Source organism: Aspergillus fischeri, genomic scaffold, assembly GCF_000149645.3.
Source record: "Aspergillus fischeri NRRL 181 1099437636264 genomic scaffold, whole genome shotgun sequence".
Lineage (NCBI taxonomy): Eukaryota > Fungi > Ascomycota > Eurotiomycetes > Eurotiales > Aspergillaceae > Aspergillus > Aspergillus fischeri.
Window position 1 is genome coordinate 142,347 of NW_001509762.1, and position 21,996 is coordinate 164,342.

Genomic DNA, 21,996 nt, shown 5'->3' on the forward strand with positions numbered 1-21,996 from the left:
CTGCGGCGGTGGATCGACCGCTGAATGATGTGTAGCTTTACCAAGGAAGACGAACCATGGACTGATCAAAAAGGGAAGTTTGAAGAATTGGTTGCAGGATTGATAATAGGATTTATGGTGGAGATGAAACGAAGGACATAGTGGCCATAACTCGGGAGCAGCATGGAGTCTCTGCCCCTCCTCGGTTCCCTTGAAACGGCAGACCATTTTGATGAACTAATGGATTTCTAGATAAGTTTTAGGCTGGAAATAACGCCAATTGACAGGAGGCCAGGAAATAGCGGATTGTCCAACCATTTCGCGCTGGGGATGGAACGGATGGAGCACCAGGTGGGCTTGTCTCGGTCTCTCCACCCATGGGCTCCGCAGCCATTTTTAAATCCTCTGCCAACACCACAAGGAGACAAATAGTTTGATAAATAAAAGTTTCAGATCAGTCAACTGGAATTGGATTTGCAATACTCCGTACGGAGTAGACTTTACTAAGTCAATGGACGGAGATCATCAAGTTCGGCATACGTGTCGTCTGCGTCCGGTTTGATACCCAACATACGAGCACGATTCAAACGATGATCAATACGGGCTATTCGACTAGTGTGCTTGACAAGAGAAGGAAATCAATTCCTTTCCAGTTCGTCACTTAAACTGGAAGCGAGGACGTCAGACTACAGCAGCCGTCAAACTTTGTTCCCAATTGTTGGCGGCCGAATATCCCAATCGGAAGACCCATTCGTCTTAGGAACGGGGCTATTGTGATATGAACCAATGATCTCACCCGGAAAAGCTTCGGTTGTCCATCTCTTCTTGCCGCGGCCTCGGCGCCATCTCGTATTTCTCTGCTAACTAGCCTCGACTAAGGAAATAGTCCAGTCCACCCAAGACCATCGCGCCTATCTTTTATTCTTCCCTCACATGTCAATTATCCAATTCGCTCCGTTGCTCAGTCTAGAGCTACGACTCAAGACGGCTCGAATCCTTCATGCCCAAGGTTTTAATACGAGATGGCGACAAGCCTGCAGATCATGGCAAATTTTCCGCACTACGGCTTGGGGCGTTGCTAGTCAACTTGATGCTTTCATCTCGATTGATTAAAGTTCCTGTTGTCTATTACTATTAGAATCTACAATAGGATCGTTGAGGGCGATCTGCGGCAGTATAGTAGAAGTGAGACATGGAGAGATCGAACGACTGTCTCAGATATGCCGTACTCTGTACTATGTAGAGAGATGCGGTGATGCACGCGGGATAGCGCTTGGCCAGGTGTTCATCATTTCCCTGTCTGTGCCATACTCTGCAGGTACGCTTAATGGCGCCAAAATAGTTCTGGTCTATTGCCCATTCCCCTCGCACGATCGATCTGGCTCGAACGAACGTGACGCCGCCATGCCATTTCCCCATCCAGTTCCCACTACGAAGTATGCTGAAACAAGAAGGATGCGCGAGAATAAAAATGCATGATGGCAATTCTCTTCATAATGGCCGGAGTTCAGCCTATCACATGTCTCCCTCATAGGAAAACTTTCTATGAAAATCTTGAACGGCGGGTCGGCTGCATAGTGGACTCCGGTGGGATCGGCAGCAGAAGGAAACAGGCTACACTACAATTAAACAGCATTGACTAGATTGAGCGGAACATTCGGGCTAATATACACTAATATACATATCTGGGACCGCCCGGATAAGCCTCCTTTACCTCAGTCCCTTTCCGATCTGTTGGATTTCGATTCGGGATTCTTATTTCGTCCTCCTGCCCTCTGCGTCATGCCCACTTGACGGACATAATGAGTGCAGACGCCACCCAACAGCCTGTGGATGTCCTGCACACGGTCAATCTGGTGACACAATGTCTGTGTATACCCATCGTCACCATCTTCGTGGCCATGCGGCTGTCCGTCCGCTTATGGTTCCGCCACTTTTCGGTACTTGAAGACGGTACGTGCTGGCCGATTGCACTCAACAGAAGAATGCTAACCTCAGTAGGGTCATGTCTCATCGCATGGGCAAGTTGCTTGACTCTCTGCCATTGCGATCTTCTAACATCATGTAGGCCCTCTTCATGGGATACTGCGCCATCGCCATCATTAGTAGGCCACCCTTTCTGTATCGTCTCGACCCATCTAACCGTGATAGTCGGGCAGCATGGCGGCGGATACCATCAATCCGACATTCATGACTCGGCAATGATTGTCGCGTACTATAAATTCTGCTACATCGCCACCGTCCTCTACTGTCCCATGGCGCTCTTCGTCAAAATCGCCCTCCTCTCCATCATCATCCGCATTTTCGCCCCGTACCGAAGCAAGATCATCTTCATCTACGTCCTCCTCGGGTGCCTGTGCATCTACTACATCATCGCCGAGATCGTTAAGATCCGCATGTGCGATCCCATTCCATCCTATTGGGAGGGCACAGCAGGACGGCGCTGTCTCGACCAGAGCGCCGCTCTGCTAGCCGACTCGGTCATCAGTGTCGTCAGCGATCTGATTATCCTCATCCTTCCGCTACCTTTGACCTGGTCGCTGCAGATGTCGCGCAACAAGAAACTCCGGGTGATAGGGATTCTGTCTGCGGGTGGCCTGGCCACGGCGTTTAGTATCTACCGGCTGATTCTCGTGCTGCGCGACGGTAACACAACGGATATGACCATCTTCTTCACCTGCATCATTATGTCAGGGTATGTCGCCCCTCTCCCGTTTTATGGTCTTCTCTGACTCTAGCAGAAACGCCGAAGGAGGCGTCGGCCTCATCTGCGCCTGTCTACCGAGCATCAACCTCCTCATCAATCGAGCGCGCAAGACCGGCTACAGCTCCACCCGATACCCCGAGCAGGAGTCGTCCGTGCAACTGGGTCATGTGAAACCGGCAACCAAGAAGCGTCTCTCCAAGGGGCTTTCGAAGTCCGAGACCTACGTGGATCCGACCGAGTTTGGCTGCGATCAGAGCCATTTGATCTCGTACGCGGGCGCTGTCGACGGCGAGTCGCGCGATGCAGCGCTTGGTATTCATAAGACGGTCGATGTGTCGCAGACAGTTGAGGTATTGGATGGGAATCGTAGTCGTAGCGGGAGTGACAATAGTCATCCGTCTCGCTATTGATGTTTCGCATATATACTTGGGTGGTTTTCTGATAGCACTGCGTTTATAATTTGTACATTAGACTGGCATAACATTTAAACATGTGAAACATGTCAAGTCAAACATTAATTCTAGTTTATTCCTGTCGAATCAATTATCAGGGGTTGTACAATGTGATTGTCCAGCTGAGTTAACAATGCCCAGCCACCCAGCCTCGTCTCAGCCGCATGATGCATCCCAGCGATCAATGCTCGTTCCGTCATCACATCATCTGTACTACACAACATTAGACATAAATGCTTAGCATCCTCCTAACTTAACGTGTCACTTGTCTCCTTTGGCAAAGAACAAGCTCGATGGCTGAAGTGGCTGAAGCTGAAAAGGTACGTGGCCTCACTCTATTACGGCCACTAATAACATGGACAGACTCAACTACAACCTCCCTTCTCGCGGTCTCTGCACGATTCCAGAAAGCAAGAGACCGGAGGAAATAGTCCTCCACCGAAAGATGGCAGCGTCACTGAAACCACCGACCGCAGTCAAGATGTGCTGCTGACGCTACCAACCATCTCTCGCACAGCAGACCACCTTGTCTTCCTCGTGCAAGACGACATCCAAACCTTCCTCAGCATGGATCTGGATCTCTCACGAGTCAACATCATCCACAATCTGCTCTGGATGGCCGGCCGACCGATGAACGCGCGGCCCCTCCTGCGCCAGAAAATGATGGGCTTCGAGATCATCCCAACCGAGCGCGCAGACCTGCACCTCCTAAGATTCTCCACCCAGCTGCTCGTCAAACCTCTGCCAGAGTACATCCTGGACCACGACTTCTGGACACGCCATCTCTGCTCATCACGGACACTGCACGAATCCGCAACCGGCCTCCTCCTCTCGTACATGTGGCTGATCTGCACCCCGCTGGACCTGCAGCTCGCACACGACCACAGCCTCATCCCCAAAGATCTCACCTGGCCCTGGTGGAAGGCCTTCATCACCGAGTTCTACGCGCACGTTGACGTCAACGCCCTTGACACAGTCAACAAGCGCTACCAGTTCGGCGAGCTGCGCCTCGGCCGCATCAACACCATCTATCGCGTGCGGTTCTTCCTGTCGCATTTCATCCGCGGCTATCTGTACGGGTATAACCGGTACGTGGTGTTCTACGAGCGCAACTTTGCCTGGATGTTGATGATTTTCGCGGTTTTCTCGCTGGTGTTGTCCGCTATGCAGGTGGCCGCGGATGTGCCGCGGTTGAATGGCAACGCGGCCTTCCAGGATACGACGTATGGGTTTGTGATTCTGTCGATTGTGGTGGTCGCCGTCTTTCTGGGCGTGTTGGGGATGTTGTTCAGTGGGATTTATGTGTTTAATATGTTTGCGGCTATCTCTCAGTGTCGGCGGGAGAGGAGAAAGAGGGAGAAGCTTGCGAGAGAGCGGATACGGGGGGAGAGGATACAGCGTACCTAGTGGATTACCTCTAGGCAAGTTTATTGGATGACCGTTACTATATGGCGATTAAGCATTCCAATCCACCAGTCCATCCTCCCCAACCTTCTCCTTAATGAGCCGATGACTCAAATCCCACAGCGCAGCCCCCAGCATCGGATCCGACGCTTGCGCCGACTCCTTCCCCGGCTGTGCCACATCGCTAAAGTAGTACCCATTCCACCCCCTCTCTTCAATCTCTGGACTCGTCGCCGCATACAAGGCACTGTACGAACCCTGCTCGACGTTCCGGCCCACAGCCAGCATCGCAGTCGTGAGCAGCTTGCCGAGCAAACCGGGGTACGCGTCTTTCCACTGCTGTTGCATCGCCGTGTTGACCTGTCTACAATTAGCTATTCACCCGACAGTAGGATAAAAGGAAAGTACGCACCGCGCCAGGATGCACCGAAAGCGCATAAATGTTATCCTTATTCGGCTTAATCACCTTCTCAAGCAGTCCATACTTGACCCCCAGGATAATCGCCAGCTTCGTCCGGCCGTAGACCTCCGTGCTGCCGATCTCGGGATTGTTGATCTCGTCCACAGACCCGAAATGCACCACCTTGGGCGCATTGCGGTGCTGCTCAGACGACTCGAAGACTACCCGCGGCGGCGGCGTACCCGGCATCTTCGCCGTTTTGCGCAGCAGAGGCCAAAGCTGGTTAACGACGTAGAACTGGCCGAGGAAATTCACCTCGAAGTGTCGGTCTAGCGCGTCGGTTGTCTCGCCGTACTGGTTGACATTGATGCCCGCGGAGAGGATGAGCTGTTCGCGTCAGCATTGGCGCAATTTATCCTCGTGGCTAACGTGCTCGTACCAAGTCGAGTCTACTCTCCCTCTCCCGGATCCCAGAAAATACCTCCTTAATTTCATTCAGATTGCCCATGTCGCAGGGGATCCACTCGATTTTTGCGTCTGCGCCAGCCTCCTCTTTGATTTTGTCGATGGCGGACTGGCCTTGTTCTTCTTTGCGGTTGACCATGATGACGCGCGCGCCGTTGAGGACAAACGCACGGGAGATTTCATATCTGCGTTGCTTTAGTGGGATATACTGCAAAAGAAGGATGATTGACTTACCCGATACCCAGGGCTCCGCCGGTCACTAGGGCGACTCGGCCGGTGAGATCGTGGATCTCCTTTTTGGGACCGATTACGGGTTGGAGGACGGATTGCATTTTGTAGATTAGATTATTATTACTAGGTAGGTAGATTGGTTTGGTTGATGGAATTGGTATGCTCTTGCTACACTAGCTGGTGAGTGAGTGGTGAGTGCTTGTTATATTATTGTTAGACTAGATGATCGTCACGATGATATCAGAGCACCGCCAAGATCAGATGTCGCTGTAGCAGGATTTCATACAATGACATTGTCTCATATAGGACAGTAACTGGTCTATTCTGCAGAATGAGATAACGGTGGATATTGCTTGTTTCTTGCCCGTGGTCGATTTATTGGTTGCTGTATAGCTGCATGGATGGTATGGCATCGTATGACATCTCAAACTTACTGAATACTATACAACTTCTCTATATGGACGTCTTTCAGGTCTGCGTACCAATAACTTTCTTAATTGATTGCTAGTCAACGTATTTAATGATTGAGGTGATGTAGTGTAGACTATGTTCATGTAATATACAGTCCTACACCTTACAAGGATTGGTGATACGCTGCCGTCGTGTATCGTTCCATTAAAGTAATATTTGAATTATCAGTGGAAGGAAATAACAGGCGCCCTGCATGAACCAGTTGACGTCGAATGACATAACGAGATACCACGTCAATCATAACTCGTAAGACATTAGAACAAGCCCGGAGACCTGTTCAAGACGAATGCTTCGCCAGAGTATCCACAAAGGTCTGGCCCCATTTGGCACTGCTTTTGTCAGTCATGTACCTCTACAGCCAGCAGATCGACGTACCTCGTATGAGTCGTGACAAACTCGCTTAGCTCTTTGTAACGCCGCTTCTTCTCCTCGTCGTCCATCGTGACCGCCTGGTGGATGGCATCGGCGAGCTCGCGAGTGCTGGAGGGATGGAAGGTGACACTGCCATGGCCCATGAAAGACGCTGCGCCCGCCAGTTCCGAAAGAACCAGCACGCCATATCGATCTTCCTGACAGGCGACGTACTCGGAGGCCACAAGGTTCATGCCGTCCCGTCGAGAGGTGATGAGACAGGCTTTGGCGACGCAGTACAGCGCTGTCAGCTCGGGGAAGGAGACGGAGCGGTGGATGTAGATCAGTGGTACGCCCTCCGGGGTGGCTGGATGGTCAGCAAAGAAACTGCAAACAGACTGACAAAACTTACCATAAGTCCCACAGATCTTCCCGACGAGGGTGGAAATCTCAGTTTCGAGTTCCTGGTACTCCTTGACGTCCTCGCGACTGGGAACCGCAACCTGGATCAAGACAACCTTCTTGGCAAGCTCCGGGTTCTCCTTGAGGAACTCCTCGAATCCCTGCAGCTTCTGCACGAGACCCTTGGTGTAGTCCAGTCGGTCCACGCCGACAATGACGATCTTGTCCTTGTACTCCTCGTCCAATTCCTGGATACGTTTGATGACCGCGTCGTCTTTCAACGCATTGTCAAACTTCTGGGGATCGATGCCCACGACAAATACACCGACCTGAGCACAGTGATCTTCGAATTTGATCCCATTGCTGTCTGTAGCTTGAGCGCCCCTGTTCACTGTCAGCGCGACCCAGTCCAGATTGCAAGAGTAGGTACATACAAACTCTGTTCGCAAGCCTCGGTAAAATTCCGCTTGTACTCTTCAGTATGGAATCCGATCACGTCGCACGCAAGAACACCCTTGAGCAGTTCCTTCTCGACCGGCAGGGAGCGCCAGAAGTCTCCTGCCGGGAAGGGAGTGTGCAGAGTAAACCCAATCGGACACTTCTTCCCCTGGCTCTTGAGGCGCTCACGAAGGAGCGCAGGTAGAAGCAGGAGATGGTAGTCGTGCACCCAGATCAGATCGCCGTCTTGCGCTTCGTTGGCGACCGTATCAGCGAAGATCTCGTTGACGCGCTGGTAGGCCTTCCAGTAATCCTCGTTGAAGTCGACACCAGACTGATAATGGAGGATGGGCCAGAGAATAGAATCTAGATCACATCAGCTCGGTTCTGCCAACTTCGGTTGGGTAACATACTCGAGAATCCATTGTAATGAGCATGTCCCAGCTCCTCCTCCAGAAAGATACCCTTCGCACCCTTTTCTTCCAGCGATTCTGCTGCCCTCTTCTGCTCTTCGGGATCGGGGATGTTGACTCCTGGCCAGCCGAACCATTTGAATGTCGTCGAGTTGGTCAAGCCGGACAGGGCAGTCACCAGTCCACCACTGGAGAGGCTGGACTCGAAACCTCCATCGACCTTCCTGAGCGACAGCGGCAGACGGTTGGAGACTATGATCAAGCCGCGCTTTTTCTGTTCTTCAGACGCCATGACTATGTTGTGTTGTTGTGTTGGTGATGGCTTGGTGCTTGGTTGAGTTTACCTGCGCCAGACTATTTACTCAAGTAGTGCCGTAGGTATAAGTGCAAGAAAGTCTATATTCACTGAAAATATAAAACCCTGTCGTCAGGATGAATCGTCAGCCAAGCAGGGTCGTGGACCTGGAGTCTTGGTGGTGAGCAGCACTCCCGCAGTAAATGACGTAATCTATGTCAACTGTAGTCATTCACTGATCGGGTTATATTCTGCCAACCCTAGAGAGGTAGAAGATTCCTGTCATAAGGTATGAAAGCAAAATTGAAACCTGTAAGGCTGAGGGATCGCCTGGATGGTGCTCGAATCAGATAAAGTACAGGTACCCCAAGCTTCCAACGTTTCCTTAAGCGGCAATGGATTGTCCCTTGGATTGTATATATCTATCCCTTGATCTACCCCTCGATATGATCATTGTTCAATAATAGTAGAGTGTTGACCGTGGAGAAGTCATTCCCCTCATGATTATTGGATCACAGATGATCGGCTGGAATAACCTCATCATGACGTTAACTGACTCCAGTGGTCCAGCCACAATAGTCCACTCCACCAATCCCGTCCTACGGCAACATGGAATAATAGCCTACTCAAAGTAGATCAGGCAATGCCTCTTTAAAACCTGAAATAATATTGGGAAGAAGTCGATCCGCATTCTAAAGGTCTGACGGTTAACCCCACTCGTACTTTTATCTCAACTTAGACTCGGGATGTCGGTGTTTGAATTCGTACGTGGCGCACTGAGGATGGGAGAATCATAGTCTCTAGACTGGTTCGAGGCTGCACATATACGCTAGTAGGTTAGAATAGATTAGCTTGAGGCGCCATTTGAAGAATAGTACATAGTCCCGGGTGAAGATAAAGTTGCTTCATGCCGTGTGTTCCTAAACTAGGTCCTACTCGGCATACCGAGAGTCTATTCACTTAGGTTAGGTCATATTATTATTACACTAGGGATCCTAGTTCTTCAAATAGGCCTCTCAAAGTCCGGTTAGAAACCCTGAAGAACTTGTCCCGTCGATAGACCGATGGCAACTAATTAACGTTATGATAAGGGATTTGTGGGGTATTGATGTCATCACCAAGTTTATCCTCCACTTCTTGTCCATAAACACCAGCTGCGCGAACGGATAAACCCCGAGTTTAATTGTTTGATAACTTGAGCCGTACCGAGGGAGTGTGTCTACTAGCCAAAAGGAAGGTATGCACAGAAACTATCTAGCAGTTCGAAGTAGCCATGTCAATCGAAATCACACACTATACAATGAGAAATTCTTCTCCAATCACAATGTCTTCTCAAGGCACAATGTGTAGCGCTAGCGCTGAAGACCATCTGCGCTCTCAGTGACTGCGAGCCGCAGGTCTATCCGTTTCGATCCTCCAAAAAAGCCCTGGCAAGAAGGTAGTGCCCCGCGCAATCCCTGGGTTTCAGAGGCCAAGCAGTACGCTCAGAATCCCCTCAGAATCTCCTTGCCGACAAATTAGGCGGATATCACGTTCATGACCTTTTTACCAGAGACGAGGTGACGACAAGAAAGACCCAAAACAGAGTTCAGGCTGGATTGAAGGAGTATGTTCTCGCCTATGTTCCTCGGATTTGCCATAGTAACCGTCTAGGATCACCCATAGCCTTGGAGTGGCAGACGAGGGCAAACGCGGCGCTGCTGAGAAGCACAAGCAGCTGTTCGGCCTGGGGTTGACGAATAGACAAATCGGTACTGTCATATGACTGTTAATGAGACGTGTATTAGTGTTATGTTGATGGTAATGCAACCCACTAGAGACGTATGTGAGTACAAATCATACCCAGATGTCGTATCTTCAGTAGGAGCAATGTGTTGTCGGGTCGCATGCACGGTGTCGCATTGGTAGAAATCCTGCTTTTGGGAACACTCTCCTGGCGCATTGACCGGAATAGAGAGCTTTAGCGCCATAATACACTGTGTCCCAGTGACCCTTGGCAATCACGGTGCGTCATTATACGGGCTGATCATGTTTGCAGCGGAAGGACTGTGGTCGCAAGCGTCAGAAAGCGACGTGGCCTCCACTGGAGTATGGTGGTCAGTAAGGTTCTCTCCCGATATCTAGCGGCAAGTACAGTGCTGAGTTCCCTTCATCTGCTAGACGCGAATCTCACAATGCGGATATTGGAGAGTAACAGGCTAATGAGTGATTACCCGGTCGATCTTTCTTGGATCCATCTTGGAAGAACGTCGTGTGATGCGGGAAGGACGCGCGGAAATCGCCTCACGACAGACTGCTTTAATATATGTTGACATTTCATAACATTGTTCGTCTTGCATGGTTCAATTGGCGCTCCGGAGAACCTGCCCATTCGAACGAGCGCAGCTGACTGTCGTATAATTGCAGTGGGTCATCCCCTCCCTTGGCAATCCACCACCTAAGGAACCATAGTGATGTGAGAATGCCCAGGCTTTATCTAGACGATCAGTCTGTCAACGTAATTGGTCCTGAACCAGATCATGGCGATGCTCGGGCTCGGCAACGCCACCGACTGGGCACTATTGGGCTAACGGCGACTTGGCGTTTGGTGCAACCTGCTCGTCCACATCTCTCCGACTCTGACGTTCGCATTCGCGGTGATGCCAAGCTGTTTCTGTGCGCTTTATTGCCCTTTTGGGCATTTTTCTCTCGGACTCTGCGCGACCTTGGCATTCATCGTACAGAGTAGAGCCAGATTAGTCCGCGGATTTGCTCCTTGGAGATTCCCTCCGCTTGAACGCGCCTGGACTTGCCAAGATCCCCCTCCAGCCACGGCATCCCTTCCGTTTTTCCTGATGATCTTCTAGGTGAAACATCGGAGAATTCGAGCTGCAGAATGCCCTTCAAAGTGGAGACGGCTGTAGAGCGTTGCAGAAAAGCAGATTCCCCCACGGAGAGTGCAGCGCTGATCCTCCCACAAGCCCGCGTGTTGAGCAGAATATACACCATAGGCCAACACGAGATAGATCCCTGCCTTGTCTCAGCCATCGCGGCTGTGGGAAAGTCCAGCATGGGCATGCTGCATTTGTCTGTCCACAAGGTGATTCCGCACTCGTCATTAATCCTGCAGGGCTCGTTATCAGAGCCCAACGAAGGACGGGGAATGCCGAAGAATCCTTGATAGTGAGCACCCTTCGGTCTTCTGATGGAGTAAGCAATATATTGATAGGGAGCTTCCCACAAATCACGACCGACCGATAGTGAGATTAATCACTGATATTACGAGATCTTACGCAGCTGGCATAAAATGAAGCCCCGGTTGAGATATACCGGTCCACTTAGATTCGTCAGTGTCGACCGGAAAAGACAATGGTTGCACACTGACAATGGTTGAGAATGTATGAGCAATGTACCGCCAGATAAGCATCACGATGCGAAGGTCATTGCGGCCAATAGGCCTGTTGTCCAACCAACATACGACCCAGAACAGGTGGCTTTTATCTGCTCTCGCGTTTCTGATGATGGTGAGCGATAGTGGTGAGGCTCCATCTGGTCATCCTGGGAGTACATCGTTGTCTTCTGGCATCAACCGAGGTAAAACGTGGCAATAAGTATTACTTCCCTTGTTGATGCAGGGTGCTGAGCTGGTTAAGTGGGAGCAGACCGATTAGCTAGCCCAGGTTGTACACTATCCCAGCAATTGCTGTCGATATTATCCGGTCCTTTTTCTGCACGCCATCAAGACAGGACGCATCCATCTATATTACCTCTTGTCCACATGAGGAATAAATCGTGCATTTTTCCTCGGCTTATGGCACTGACCCTCGCCGAGCTATCGTCATCTTCACTCATCAGGATTGACATCTCGAAACACTGAAACACTATTCATCTTAGAGTATGATCTTACAAGGTTACATCGATCGTTCGGCATGTCAATCTCCCACGCTGAGAGCTAAGCGAAATACGAAAGCGCGCCAGAGACGGCGGAGGATCATTGGCAAGTAGTAGAGGCTAATTGAGCACTCGCTGTGATAGCTGCGCTTGGGCAAGCAATCTCGACACTTTTGTAATTCCAGCATTACCCACTCCGGGCTAGAAGGTGCTAAAATTTGAGCTACTGAGCTGCGCAGCCTGCGAGTCTGCAGAGGAGACTCTCTATCCTGGAGAATGCCAAAGTCCGAAGGAAATGTCCACAATCACACCGTAATCAGAATCCCTGCGCCCCTAACGCCCTTGCTAGATTGTAGATGGCTCTCCTCGACTTGGCGGGACCCGGACTCTTCCCGCCGCCCCTCCTCCTTCCAGCCCCCGAGTAAGATCCATTCCAGTCTGGCGCAGTTTATCCGAAGGTCTCTGGGTTGCGTATTTTCTGAAAGATTTGTAAACCCTGGCAAGACAGCAAGGATCTCATGCACAGCTGGTTGCTCTTCGACTAGTAGCTAATGGGAAATCCTGCAATGTCCAGTCGCTTCAGAAGGATCTTTTCAAAAATTGCTGGTGTGTAGAAACAACGAACCTCCCTTATCGGAGAAGAATAGTGAGTTCCAGCCACAACTCTTGAATCTGAAGCTTGTTCGAGGTCGAGCGTAACCATCAGTCAGACGATGAAGAAACGGAACTCTACAGAACTCGATGGCACCCGTTCGCTCGCCTTTTGCGGTCTAAGCACTGGCTGGAGAGTGAAGGGTTCGGATCCTTCTGCAGCCACGAGGTCGTGCAACGAATACATGTGGATGTGGAGGTTGATGCCGCTCATCCGCTGTAATATCCACCTTCGTTTATGCAGCACTGCAGCCAGTGATGATGGGCCGGTGCAAAAGGGAGTGGCTCTGGATGATTCTTACAATATCCCTGGTCGACAGGGATTATGCCTTTTTGGTTTGAGTGCTTCATCCGCTCAGAGGTGTCCACACATTTCCTTGAAACGGCATAGTAGACCGCGTTCTTCTTTACAAAACGACCACTTTTACTACATCTGGCTTTCCCCCTTCACAAGGATTGGGGTCCTCTACTCCACGAAAAGTGGGAGGGGTATCCCTCGATGTTCTGCTGATTATTCCTCTTTCAGGGTTTACGAAGCGAGACCCCTGCACTGTTACTGATATCCATCCAGTCGGACAAGGATGGCCCGTACGGAATATATACCGACCATCATCTTCTAAACGAAGATCAGGGTCTTATCACCCGTGCTGACAGAGGATTCGAGACGAGCCGCAGCCTTGATTTCGTGTCTGCTGAGTTCTATCGTATCTCTGGTGGATTTCTCCCGCCAGATCATTTATACCGTGGTCCGCCTATATACATTTCGACTCTAGGCCCCGTCTACCACCATCTTGTTCTTCTCCTTTCTACCTTGCATGCGAAGTCGTCCATTCCGTATTTGTTTCTGTACTACACAATGGGTACACAGGACCAGACAGGAGCGAAACGGATCAGGGGGAAGCCTGTTCCCAGTCAACCAGGATCTCACGGCACGGCAGTTATGAACGTGCCGCCATTAACAGGGTCCAGGGAGGCATGCGATGAGTGCCGTATCCGCAAGGTCCGTTGCAACAAGGAATATCCCAAGTGCTCAAGCTGCCGCAAATCCAACCTCGCCTGTGGGTTCTCTAACAAGGGGAAGCGAGTCAATCATACCAAGAAACTGTCCGTCTTCTGTGTCTTCTAATGGACCTGAATGATTCTAATCTCCTGTGCCTGTATAGGGTGAACGATGTCGAAATCCTCGGAAACCGTCTCGGGAAGATTGAAGAGGCGCTCATTCGCTGTTTGTCAGCCGTAGAGCGTTCGCAGACTCCGTCAAACGCTGCTACACGGCAAAGCTCGGTTATCCCGTCTGACGACAGTCATACCGACCTGAATGATAGTCCACCTACGGACGGAAACACGGTTACAGATGCGTCTTTAGAAACGAATCCCGAACAATGCAATGACCATACCTTCCCTGGATCAACCCCTATTGCTTCTTTATATACAGAGGCTCAGGCTGTGTGCGATAGGCTGAGATCGTTGTTACCGTTCTCGAGTCCAGAAAGCCAATATAGTCCGGCTTCACTAGATTTCATACCAGACCAGGCTTGTTCATTGCAGTCACGGCTTCAAGAAGTCAGCGAATTGTTTGAGAAATTGACCAGAGAAAGTCCAGTCCTGTCGATACCAGAGTCAGATGGACTGCTGCCTTCATTACCACCACGAGCACTTCTGGAGACCTGTCTAGAAACATATTTTGCATGCCTGAGTCCCTTTCTGCCCATCTACGACCGGCAAAGTGTCATTTCAGCAATCGAAGAGCAATATGGACCCAGTATCAACAGACCGGACCCTGCCTGGGTGATCTCGTTCAATAATATCCTTCTACAGACACTGGATGCAAGATATAGTGCAGCGACTAGAGCTGGTTCGATTACTCACAACATACTGGAAGAGGAGCTTATCAAAAGTTTGTTATTGAACTATCGACGAGGGTACAACAATTTCGAGAGACTTTTAAGACCGCAGTTGGCTAACGTGCAAGCACTGTTGAGCATGGTAGGCTAGCCCTTTTTTATTCATGGTATTCATTGTCTAACTTGCTCAGGCATTGATCGCCTTAAAGTACTTCTCTCTCGCGACCTTCGAGACAGTCTTTGCACAGGCGTGCCAGCTAGCCAAATCCATTGGTCTCCATCAAAGCAGTTCGGATTCGGAGAACGCAGAACAGATAGATCTGTGGTGGTCATTGTTCATCATCGATGTAGGCCTAGCAATTGTTTTGTCCCTTACCCCTGCTAACTACGGAATAGAAGCACGCGTCTTTCATGGCCGGCAAACCTTGCCTTCTTCCATCGTATGACTGTGGGCTGCCGTTCCCAGCGGCAAACTCGGAGCATATCCCACGGGATCAACGTTCTGCACACATCTCTCTGGCACGTATTCAAGAAGACGTATACCAACATCTCTACTCCGCGCAAACAGCTCACAAGGGGCGAGACTACATCCTTCGTCAAGCTCAGCAGATCAACCGAACATTAGATGAGTGGGAAATCCAGCACAAACACATCCTCTCTCCTGCAAGCACTATGACAGCGCAGGAAGCATTTCGTCTCACCGAGCTGCGATACACACTGTGTACACTCCGGGTCCTGACTCGAAGGTTGGAACATTCATCCAACAACCGATGCTCACGCTTAGAGTATGCGCGGGCCGGCCTTCGCCTATTGCAAGAGACATGTGATACCCGTGGCGATAGCGTCGTTGAACTTGCACTGTATCAAAGGTATGTCTTTCGCGGGAACAGTGGACGTCTTGGTCTTAATAGTCCCAGTTTCTGCCTGAATTATTCCATGACGTTGTACCTTGAGCTCTTCATTGCCGTCATGAAAGAGTACCAGCAAGACCACCGCATCGAGACCGAGCTCCTTTCGTCCTTCGCTGCCCACATGAACTTCTTCTCCACCAAATCCTCCCCTACATCTCAAGCGTCCAAAGCTGCCTACATGACTAGTCTTTGTACCAACATTGCTCTCGGCATCCAGATGCAAGACGATGGTTTCCCGCACCAATTGGCCCTTTCGAGGCCAAATTCTGCACCGGACTCTCCGGGTCTCACGACCATCTCTGCTGCGTCGACCTTTGGACCTGAGATACTCGAGAGCTCTTCATCGACGGTGGGAATTCCCACCTCAATCATAGGGGATCCCTCTTGGGAATTATCCTCCTTTGCCACTGACGGAAACCTCAACATGAAGATGCACGAAACGCAGGCAAAGTCTTACGAGCAATATGGACTTCTTGCTGGAAGTACCCCCACTACAGGATTTGCGTATAGACCAGAACTGGCAGGGATGGGCTCGATGGAATTTGATGCAATGCTTGATACATTTGCTTCATATGATCACGTAGGCGGACTTATGCATCACGACAGAATTTAGATGTTCAGGTTAGAGTAGGCGTCTGTTAGTTGACTTTTATGGGGCCTGATATTGCAACGGCGCACATTATTGACTTTGATTCAACATATGATGTTCACGTACCGTCTAACATCGGAATAGAATTCAACACAAGGATGCAGTTGTCTGTCAAACATCCACTATAATAATGTAGCAACTCAGCGGCACATTGTTAGCTTGTCTACTATCCACCATTTCAATTTCAATAGTCTCGCCCTCAAACCGAGGGCCAGCCACATACTGTCATCTAGACTGTATTGCACTAGTAAGATTGCCAACGCTTGATAGAGCTTATAGACCCAATCACCGGTCCCAAACCCATCTTCACATGGTCAGACCTCGATGAATAATGCATCCACGTGGCGTGCGCGGCAACCGAAAGGAGAGCCCGGGCAAATCCCGTACCCATCATCCATTGGAGTAGATTCCTTCTGTCGAGCTGACTCGTTGCGTGGCACTACCACCTTCGGCTGAACGGATTAATAGTCTTTCAGCTCGCAGTAGCACGTTGCTACCGCCGAGGGACTGCTGCAGGTCTGTAGCTGATTAGAGGGAAGGCTTTTAGATAATATAAGGGTACATTATGGGCGCTAATATATTGTCGAACTGAGGTAAGACATGGCACTCATAACAAATAAGAGATCGCTTTACAGTTCCTAATCAAAAAGTGCAGTATAGGGTTCTGAGAACGAACCTTGAGCAGAGCAATAGGATCCATCTCAGGGGGCTTCTAGCTTGGTCTGAAGGTTGGGCTAGGTCTAGATACATACTGGCGTAACCTGCCCTCGTAGTCCAGTTTGCTTTATATATTCACTAGTCCCTTGCTACTTAGAACATGTGTCACGGTTCGAGGGCAAGTTCATTCGGTGTCGCCGATGTTTCTGACAGAAGGCGTGCTGCCTGACCTTGGGTTGCATTCGTGCTACGAAGTTTCTGTTAGTCAGATCGGATATTGTATACATATGCGACCGAGTGTTGGCTTTGAGTTAAACAGGGCTATGGTGAATGTTCACTGGCTACAAGCCTGATTATCTGTTATACTGTGTAGTTACGGCGCGAGGTTGAACTGGTGCTTATACCAGGGTTATGACTACGGCGCTTGGTCTAGGGTACTATAAATCGTGGACGAGTTTTCCGGCCTTTGTCATTAAGGAAACAGAGTTCTCTGGAGTACTGCTATGAAAGATCTGATAAGCATGCCGTAATCTCCTGCGACTGTAAGACTCAGATATCTTCCCCATTATTCAACTAGCAAGCCCACCATGTAGGCAAGAATCATAGACCGATCATCCCAAGATAATCTCAAGCCATGGCGTGAAACTGTGATATAAGTGGCAGATATGTAACTGGTCTGACCAAGTGGCCTATGTGATAGTCAATCCCAGGAGCACCTACAATAGTACCCTGCGATCCACTAGAACAAGAGTCATAGACCTATGATCAACATATTTCCTTGTGTAAGCGCCACCGCACGTGCGCTCTTGCTGCATTGACCGTCCACAACCTCGGTTTCTAGCAATCTCTCGAACCAGGCGTGGTTGGCATTGCTTGAACTTGTCATTTCTTATGGAAGCTTACAAGCAATGACAGGGACACACAACTCGTGCTTGCATGGTTGGATCTCGTTCGGTGCTAGACACAAGCAGTCCACTTTTTGTACCCACATCGGTTCCGTTGCGGACAACCTGATATGCTCAACCAAAGGGAAATGCGCCAAGCGCGGCACACGGACTTGGCGGGCGTTGGGGCCTTGACAAGGAAGCTTCTCCTGGCGAAGACTCCGCTTGGTGTCTTGGACAGTGACGTATACCTGTGGTGCAAGTCATTGTGACCTTCTTGGTTCATCGAGGAATTGGAACTGCGTGTGAATGCACACTTTGAACTGCGGCGCTGTGATCTGATGGTCGGATTATCTAATGCAAAGCTCTGCCGCTGGTTGGTGCTCCCAGATGGCCAGGATTAGGATTTCGCGTGGTCTTTATCTAGAATGTGAGAATGGTATTAGCCCTAGAATGTATAAAGGACTCTCCCTTTCGCACATTTTGCTTGCCGGTCGATCGCCTGCATCCATCCAAAGTCGTGGCTCGAGCGCCGTTGGTAAAGACCATCAAATATGGCTATCTATCACGACCTTGACTGACTCTTTGCCATCGGTACCATCTTCTTCTTGATCTCCGTGTGGGGTAACGGAGCTAATGTATGCTCCTTTCCTTGGGGCTCGTCTCCCTGAGCAAGACTGACACCTGGTTTCGATAGGATGTGGCCGACTCTTACGCGACGTGGGTCAGTTCGAGGTCTCTGACCTTGATCCAAGCTGGTATCCTTGCAACCATCACAGAATTTATCGGTGCCATTGCCCTTGGACAACAGGTCACCTCCACCATCCGCGGCGGTGTCATCTCCATCGACCGCTTCCTCGACTCGCCTGGAGTCTGATCATGGCCATGGCGGTGGCTGAAGTTGGTGCATCTCATTGCCGGACTTGAATACATCTTCGTTACTGACATGTTATAGGCTCCTCGATCTAGCTTACCGTCTGCACCTACTTCGGTTCCCCGTCTCCGCCACCTAGTCCATTGTCGGCGCTCTCATCGGCGTTGCCCTCGCCTCGGATCTCCCTTTTCACTGGGGATGGAAGTCCCAGAGTGTGTCTCAGACTGCTGCCTCGTGGGGTATTGCGCCCGTCATCCGGCTGGATTCGGTGCCATCATCTTCATGAGTATCCGGTTGTTGGTGCACTCGCGCCAGGATCCGATGAAGTGAGCTCTGCGTGTTCTTCCATTCTACTATGCTCTTACCGCTGGAATTCTGGCCTTGTTCATTGTCATCAGTGGTGGACACGGCGTTCCCAAACTAGAGGACCTAGGTGCCGGCAAGGCCTGCGGTATTATCCTTGGTGTCTTTGCTGGTGTCCGGGTCAGCGCTGTCTTTTTTGTGCCTTACTACTGGCGCAGGTATGTCACCTTCCTTCGTTTGCTACAGCTGTCGCTAATTGATATAGCCTGGTCAAGGAAGACCGTCGCCTCCGATTCTGGCACAATTCCCATGGGCCCTCTCCTCTGGCGCGATGGCTACACCCTCTACTTCCCCGGCAACCCCGACAAGGCATTGTCCCCAACTACTACGAGAGCGACCTGAAAGGGACCGACGAAAAAGATGACACCGATACCCTTGGCTCCGTCACCGAGGGTCAGCAGTCCACCCTCGCCAGCCCGGAAATCGAGCCCCTCAAGGGTGGCGGCAACACCCCCGAGAGCGAAGCCCAGCGTGCCGACGCGAAACTCGCAGAACAGCACCAGAAGGAGCTCCAGGCTCTGTAATCGCTACCCTGGGCTCATCCCACGCGCATCTACGCGACCCTCAAGCTTGTTTTCACATACGGCATTACTCGCGACGTCACCACCACCAGTCCAAGGGGCTGGACCATATTCACCGCAGGGCTCCTCAGTTTGCTAACAAGGTTGAACATCTTTGGACAACGGCCCAGGTTTGCTCTGCTATGGTACGTTCGATCCTCACACATTGGATATCTATTCTAACAACGCAGATCATGTCCATCTCCCACGGCGCAAACGATATCTCGAGTGCCATCGACCCATTCACCACCGAGTACATGACCTGGCACACCGGCGTGGCCTCTGCCAAAACCGATACCCCAACCTGGATCAAGGCCGTTGGCGGTTTACGCCTGGGAGCTGGTAAGTCTCTCTTCCTCCCTATTGAGTATGTGTACTAACGACCTAGGCTTCTGGACCTTCGGCTACCACATCATGCGCAGTCTCGGCAACCCAATTACCAAGCACTCTCCCACCCCGGGTACAGCATGGAACTCGGCGCTGCGATCACGGTGCTGCGCTGGTGAATATGGACCTGAAGAGTATTAATTGGAAGCAACTGGCGAAGATCTTCCTTGGGGGATCTGAGCTGCCGTATGCGGGTCTCATTGGTGGGATTATCATGGGGATGGCGCTGAACGTTCGGTTACGTTCCTCAATGGGACGGTAATCCAGGTACTTAGTGGACCTGTTTCGTACACATAATCTGGAGATGACGATTCCGCTGCGGGTTCATCTGTATAAAATACAAGCTTACTACATTGGAATAATATGCATGAGCACAAACTGCATGTCGCACATGACGCCGTCGATCAGGCACCTATTCACTGCAAGTTGAGGGCTGGCGGAGCGGGGTAACAACCGTGCGCCGAATAACAGATCGACTTGAATAACTTCATCTCCAAACACACCACACCATATTAGCTAACCTCCTCAATTCCACTGCCAACACGTCAAGATGATCTTCGAACCGGCGGAACGCGTCCTCCTCCCTTCTGTGGATGTCATCTCGTACATTTTCGACAATACATATGATGCCAACCGACCGGTAGACGACCTCAGCAATGCTGAAGCATATTACTGACGCTGACAGATCTACGTTGATGTCAATAATCCCTCCCGATCAATCAGCTGCGCTCAGGCTCGGAAGACCGTCCGCCAGTTGATTGCCGGCCTACGCGCCTGGGGAGTCAAACCGGGCGATTGCGTCGCGATTCACTCTTTCAATGATGTACACACCCTCTCCGATATCCCCTGCAAGGCTAATGCATAATAGATCTACTATTGCATGCTGGTTGTGGCCATCGTTGGCGCAGGCGGTGTCTACACCGGTACCAATCCATCCTACACGACGATGGAGCTGGTGCATCATTTCCAGGCGGCCGACGCAAAGTTCGTAATCTCCGAGCCGGAGATTCTGACGTCTGTTCATGCAGCCGTCAAGGAGAGAGGCATCCCCGAAGGAAACCTGCTCATCTTCAATGTCCTGGGACAGGAAGTACCCGCCGGTCGACGATCATGGAAGGATCTCTTCAACCACGGCGAAGAGGACTGGGTAGCATTTAACGACCTGCAACGAGCCAAGGAAACCACCGCCGTACGACTATTCAGCAGCGGGACGACAGGCCTCCCCAAAGCCGTGACCATCACGCATCACAACCTCATCGCGCAGCACGAGTTGGTCTTCGAGGTGCATCCCCGACCATACCAGGTTTCCCGCATCGTCGCAATCCCCGTCTTCCACGTCGCAGCCGCGGTCGTAGCACACTTCAGCGCCATCAAAGCCGGGCACACCATCTACATGATGCGCCGCTTCGACCTCGAGACGTACCTGGTGTGCAACGAGAAATACCAGACAACCGACCTGGCCGTCGTCCCGCCCATGGCCATCGCCATCCTGACGTCTCCGTTCTCCCGCACCCGACCGTTCCTGCACTCCATCAAGAACGTCAACTGCGGTGCCGCCCCGCTCGACAAAGAAGTGCAGACGCGGTTCCGCACGCTCCTCAAAGAGGGCACGCCCTTTACCCAGGTCTGGGGAATGACGGAAACCTCCGCCATCGCGACGATGTTCACGTACCCGGAAGACGACGACACGGGGTCCGTGGGCCGGCTAGTCCCGAATCTCGAAGCCAAGTACGTCGCCCCTCTACCCTCTTGAGCCATGCACTAACTCTCCAGACTAATCGACGAAAACGGAGACAACATCTCCGCATTTGACGTCCGCGGCGAGCTGTGCGTGCGCGGCCCCATCGTTACACCGGGGTACTTCCGCAACGACTCCGCCAACGCCGAGTCCTTCGATGCAGAAGGCTGGTTCAAAACTGGCGATATCGCGTATTGCGACGGGCGCACGCGCAAGTGGTACATTGTCGACCGGAGAAAAGAGCTCATCAAGGTCCGTGGGTTCCAGGTTGCGCCGGCGGAGCTGGAGGCTGTTCTGCTGGGTCATCCGCTGATTGTTGATGCGGCGGTGATTGGGGTGGTGTTTCCTGGGGCAGACACGGAGTATCCCCGGGCGTATGTGGTTAGACGGCCTGGTCGCGAAGGCGAGAATCTGACGGAGGAGGATGTGAGGAAGTATCTTGGAGAACGGCTGGCGAGGTACAAGGCGCTGACTGGGGGTGTCAAGTTTGTGGATGCCATTGCGAAGACTGCTAGTGGGAAGATTCTGAAGCGGGTGCTGAGGGAGAATAGTAAGACGGACATCGAGGCTGGATTGAGGCCGAAGTTGTAGACTGTGGTT

The 21,996-nt window shown here is 51.2% G+C and overlaps 8 protein-coding genes across 8 annotated transcripts; 6 read left to right on the top strand and 2 right to left on the bottom strand.

The window, feature by feature from the left end:
* Positions 1 to 1,781: 1,781 nt before the first annotated feature.
* Positions 1,782 to 3,096, top strand: NFIA_072560 (uncharacterized protein; the record flags this gene model as incomplete). Its single annotated transcript, XM_001259238.1, has 3 exons — positions 1,782 to 1,932; positions 2,131 to 2,674; positions 2,721 to 3,096. 3 exons carry the CDS (start codon positions 1,782 to 1,784, stop codon positions 3,094 to 3,096), a joined length of 1,071 nt encoding a protein of 356 aa, XP_001259239.1.
* Positions 3,097 to 3,431: 335 nt separating this feature from the next.
* Positions 3,432 to 4,545, top strand: NFIA_072570 (uncharacterized protein; the record flags this gene model as incomplete). Its single annotated transcript, XM_001259239.1, has 2 exons — positions 3,432 to 3,458; positions 3,502 to 4,545. The coding sequence occupies 2 exons, from the start codon at positions 3,432 to 3,434 to the stop codon at positions 4,543 to 4,545; spliced, it is 1,071 nt and encodes a 356-aa protein (XP_001259240.1).
* A 48-nt stretch (positions 4,546 to 4,593) lies between these two features.
* On the bottom strand, positions 4,594 to 5,739 carry NFIA_072580 (short chain dehydrogenase/reductase family protein; the record flags this gene model as incomplete). Its single annotated transcript, XM_001259240.1, has 4 exons — positions 4,594 to 4,902; positions 4,955 to 5,329; positions 5,382 to 5,592; positions 5,642 to 5,739. The coding sequence occupies 4 exons, from the start codon at positions 5,737 to 5,739 to the stop codon at positions 4,594 to 4,596; spliced, it is 993 nt and encodes a 330-aa protein (XP_001259241.1).
* A 647-nt stretch (positions 5,740 to 6,386) lies between these two features.
* On the bottom strand, positions 6,387 to 8,005 carry NFIA_072590 (trehalose-6-phosphate synthase; the record flags this gene model as incomplete). The annotated part of the gene is made up of 5 exons (XM_001259241.1): positions 6,387 to 6,438; positions 6,485 to 6,827; positions 6,873 to 7,246; positions 7,297 to 7,666; positions 7,714 to 8,005. 5 exons carry the CDS (start codon positions 8,003 to 8,005, stop codon positions 6,387 to 6,389), a joined length of 1,431 nt encoding a protein of 476 aa, XP_001259242.1.
* Positions 8,006 to 13,385: 5,380 nt separating this feature from the next.
* NFIA_072600 (Zn(II)2Cys6 transcription factor) lies at positions 13,386 to 15,897 on the top strand (the record flags this gene model as incomplete). Its single annotated transcript, XM_001259242.1, has 5 exons — positions 13,386 to 13,633; positions 13,693 to 14,515; positions 14,565 to 14,720; positions 14,770 to 15,242; positions 15,291 to 15,897. The coding sequence occupies 5 exons, from the start codon at positions 13,386 to 13,388 to the stop codon at positions 15,895 to 15,897; spliced, it is 2,307 nt and encodes a 768-aa protein (XP_001259243.1).
* Positions 15,898 to 17,605: 1,708 nt separating this feature from the next.
* NFIA_072610 (inorganic phosphate transporter) lies at positions 17,606 to 18,351 on the top strand (the record flags this gene model as incomplete). Its single annotated transcript, XM_001259243.1, has 2 exons — positions 17,606 to 17,719; positions 18,172 to 18,351. 2 exons carry the CDS (start codon positions 17,606 to 17,608, stop codon positions 18,349 to 18,351), a joined length of 294 nt encoding a protein of 97 aa, XP_001259244.1.
* Positions 18,352 to 18,546: 195 nt separating this feature from the next.
* NFIA_072620 (uncharacterized protein) lies at positions 18,547 to 19,799 on the top strand (the record flags this gene model as incomplete). Its single annotated transcript, XM_001259244.1, has 6 exons — positions 18,547 to 18,674; positions 18,747 to 18,869; positions 18,917 to 19,231; positions 19,354 to 19,417; positions 19,463 to 19,613; positions 19,660 to 19,799. 6 exons carry the CDS (start codon positions 18,547 to 18,549, stop codon positions 19,797 to 19,799), a joined length of 921 nt encoding a protein of 306 aa, XP_001259245.1.
* Positions 19,800 to 20,208: 409 nt separating this feature from the next.
* On the top strand, positions 20,209 to 21,987 carry NFIA_072630 (acyl--CoA ligase; the record flags this gene model as incomplete). Its single annotated transcript, XM_001259245.1, has 4 exons — positions 20,209 to 20,298; positions 20,344 to 20,481; positions 20,527 to 21,386; positions 21,432 to 21,987. 4 exons carry the CDS (start codon positions 20,209 to 20,211, stop codon positions 21,985 to 21,987), a joined length of 1,644 nt encoding a protein of 547 aa, XP_001259246.1.
* Between the last annotated feature and the right edge of the window lie 9 nt (positions 21,988 to 21,996).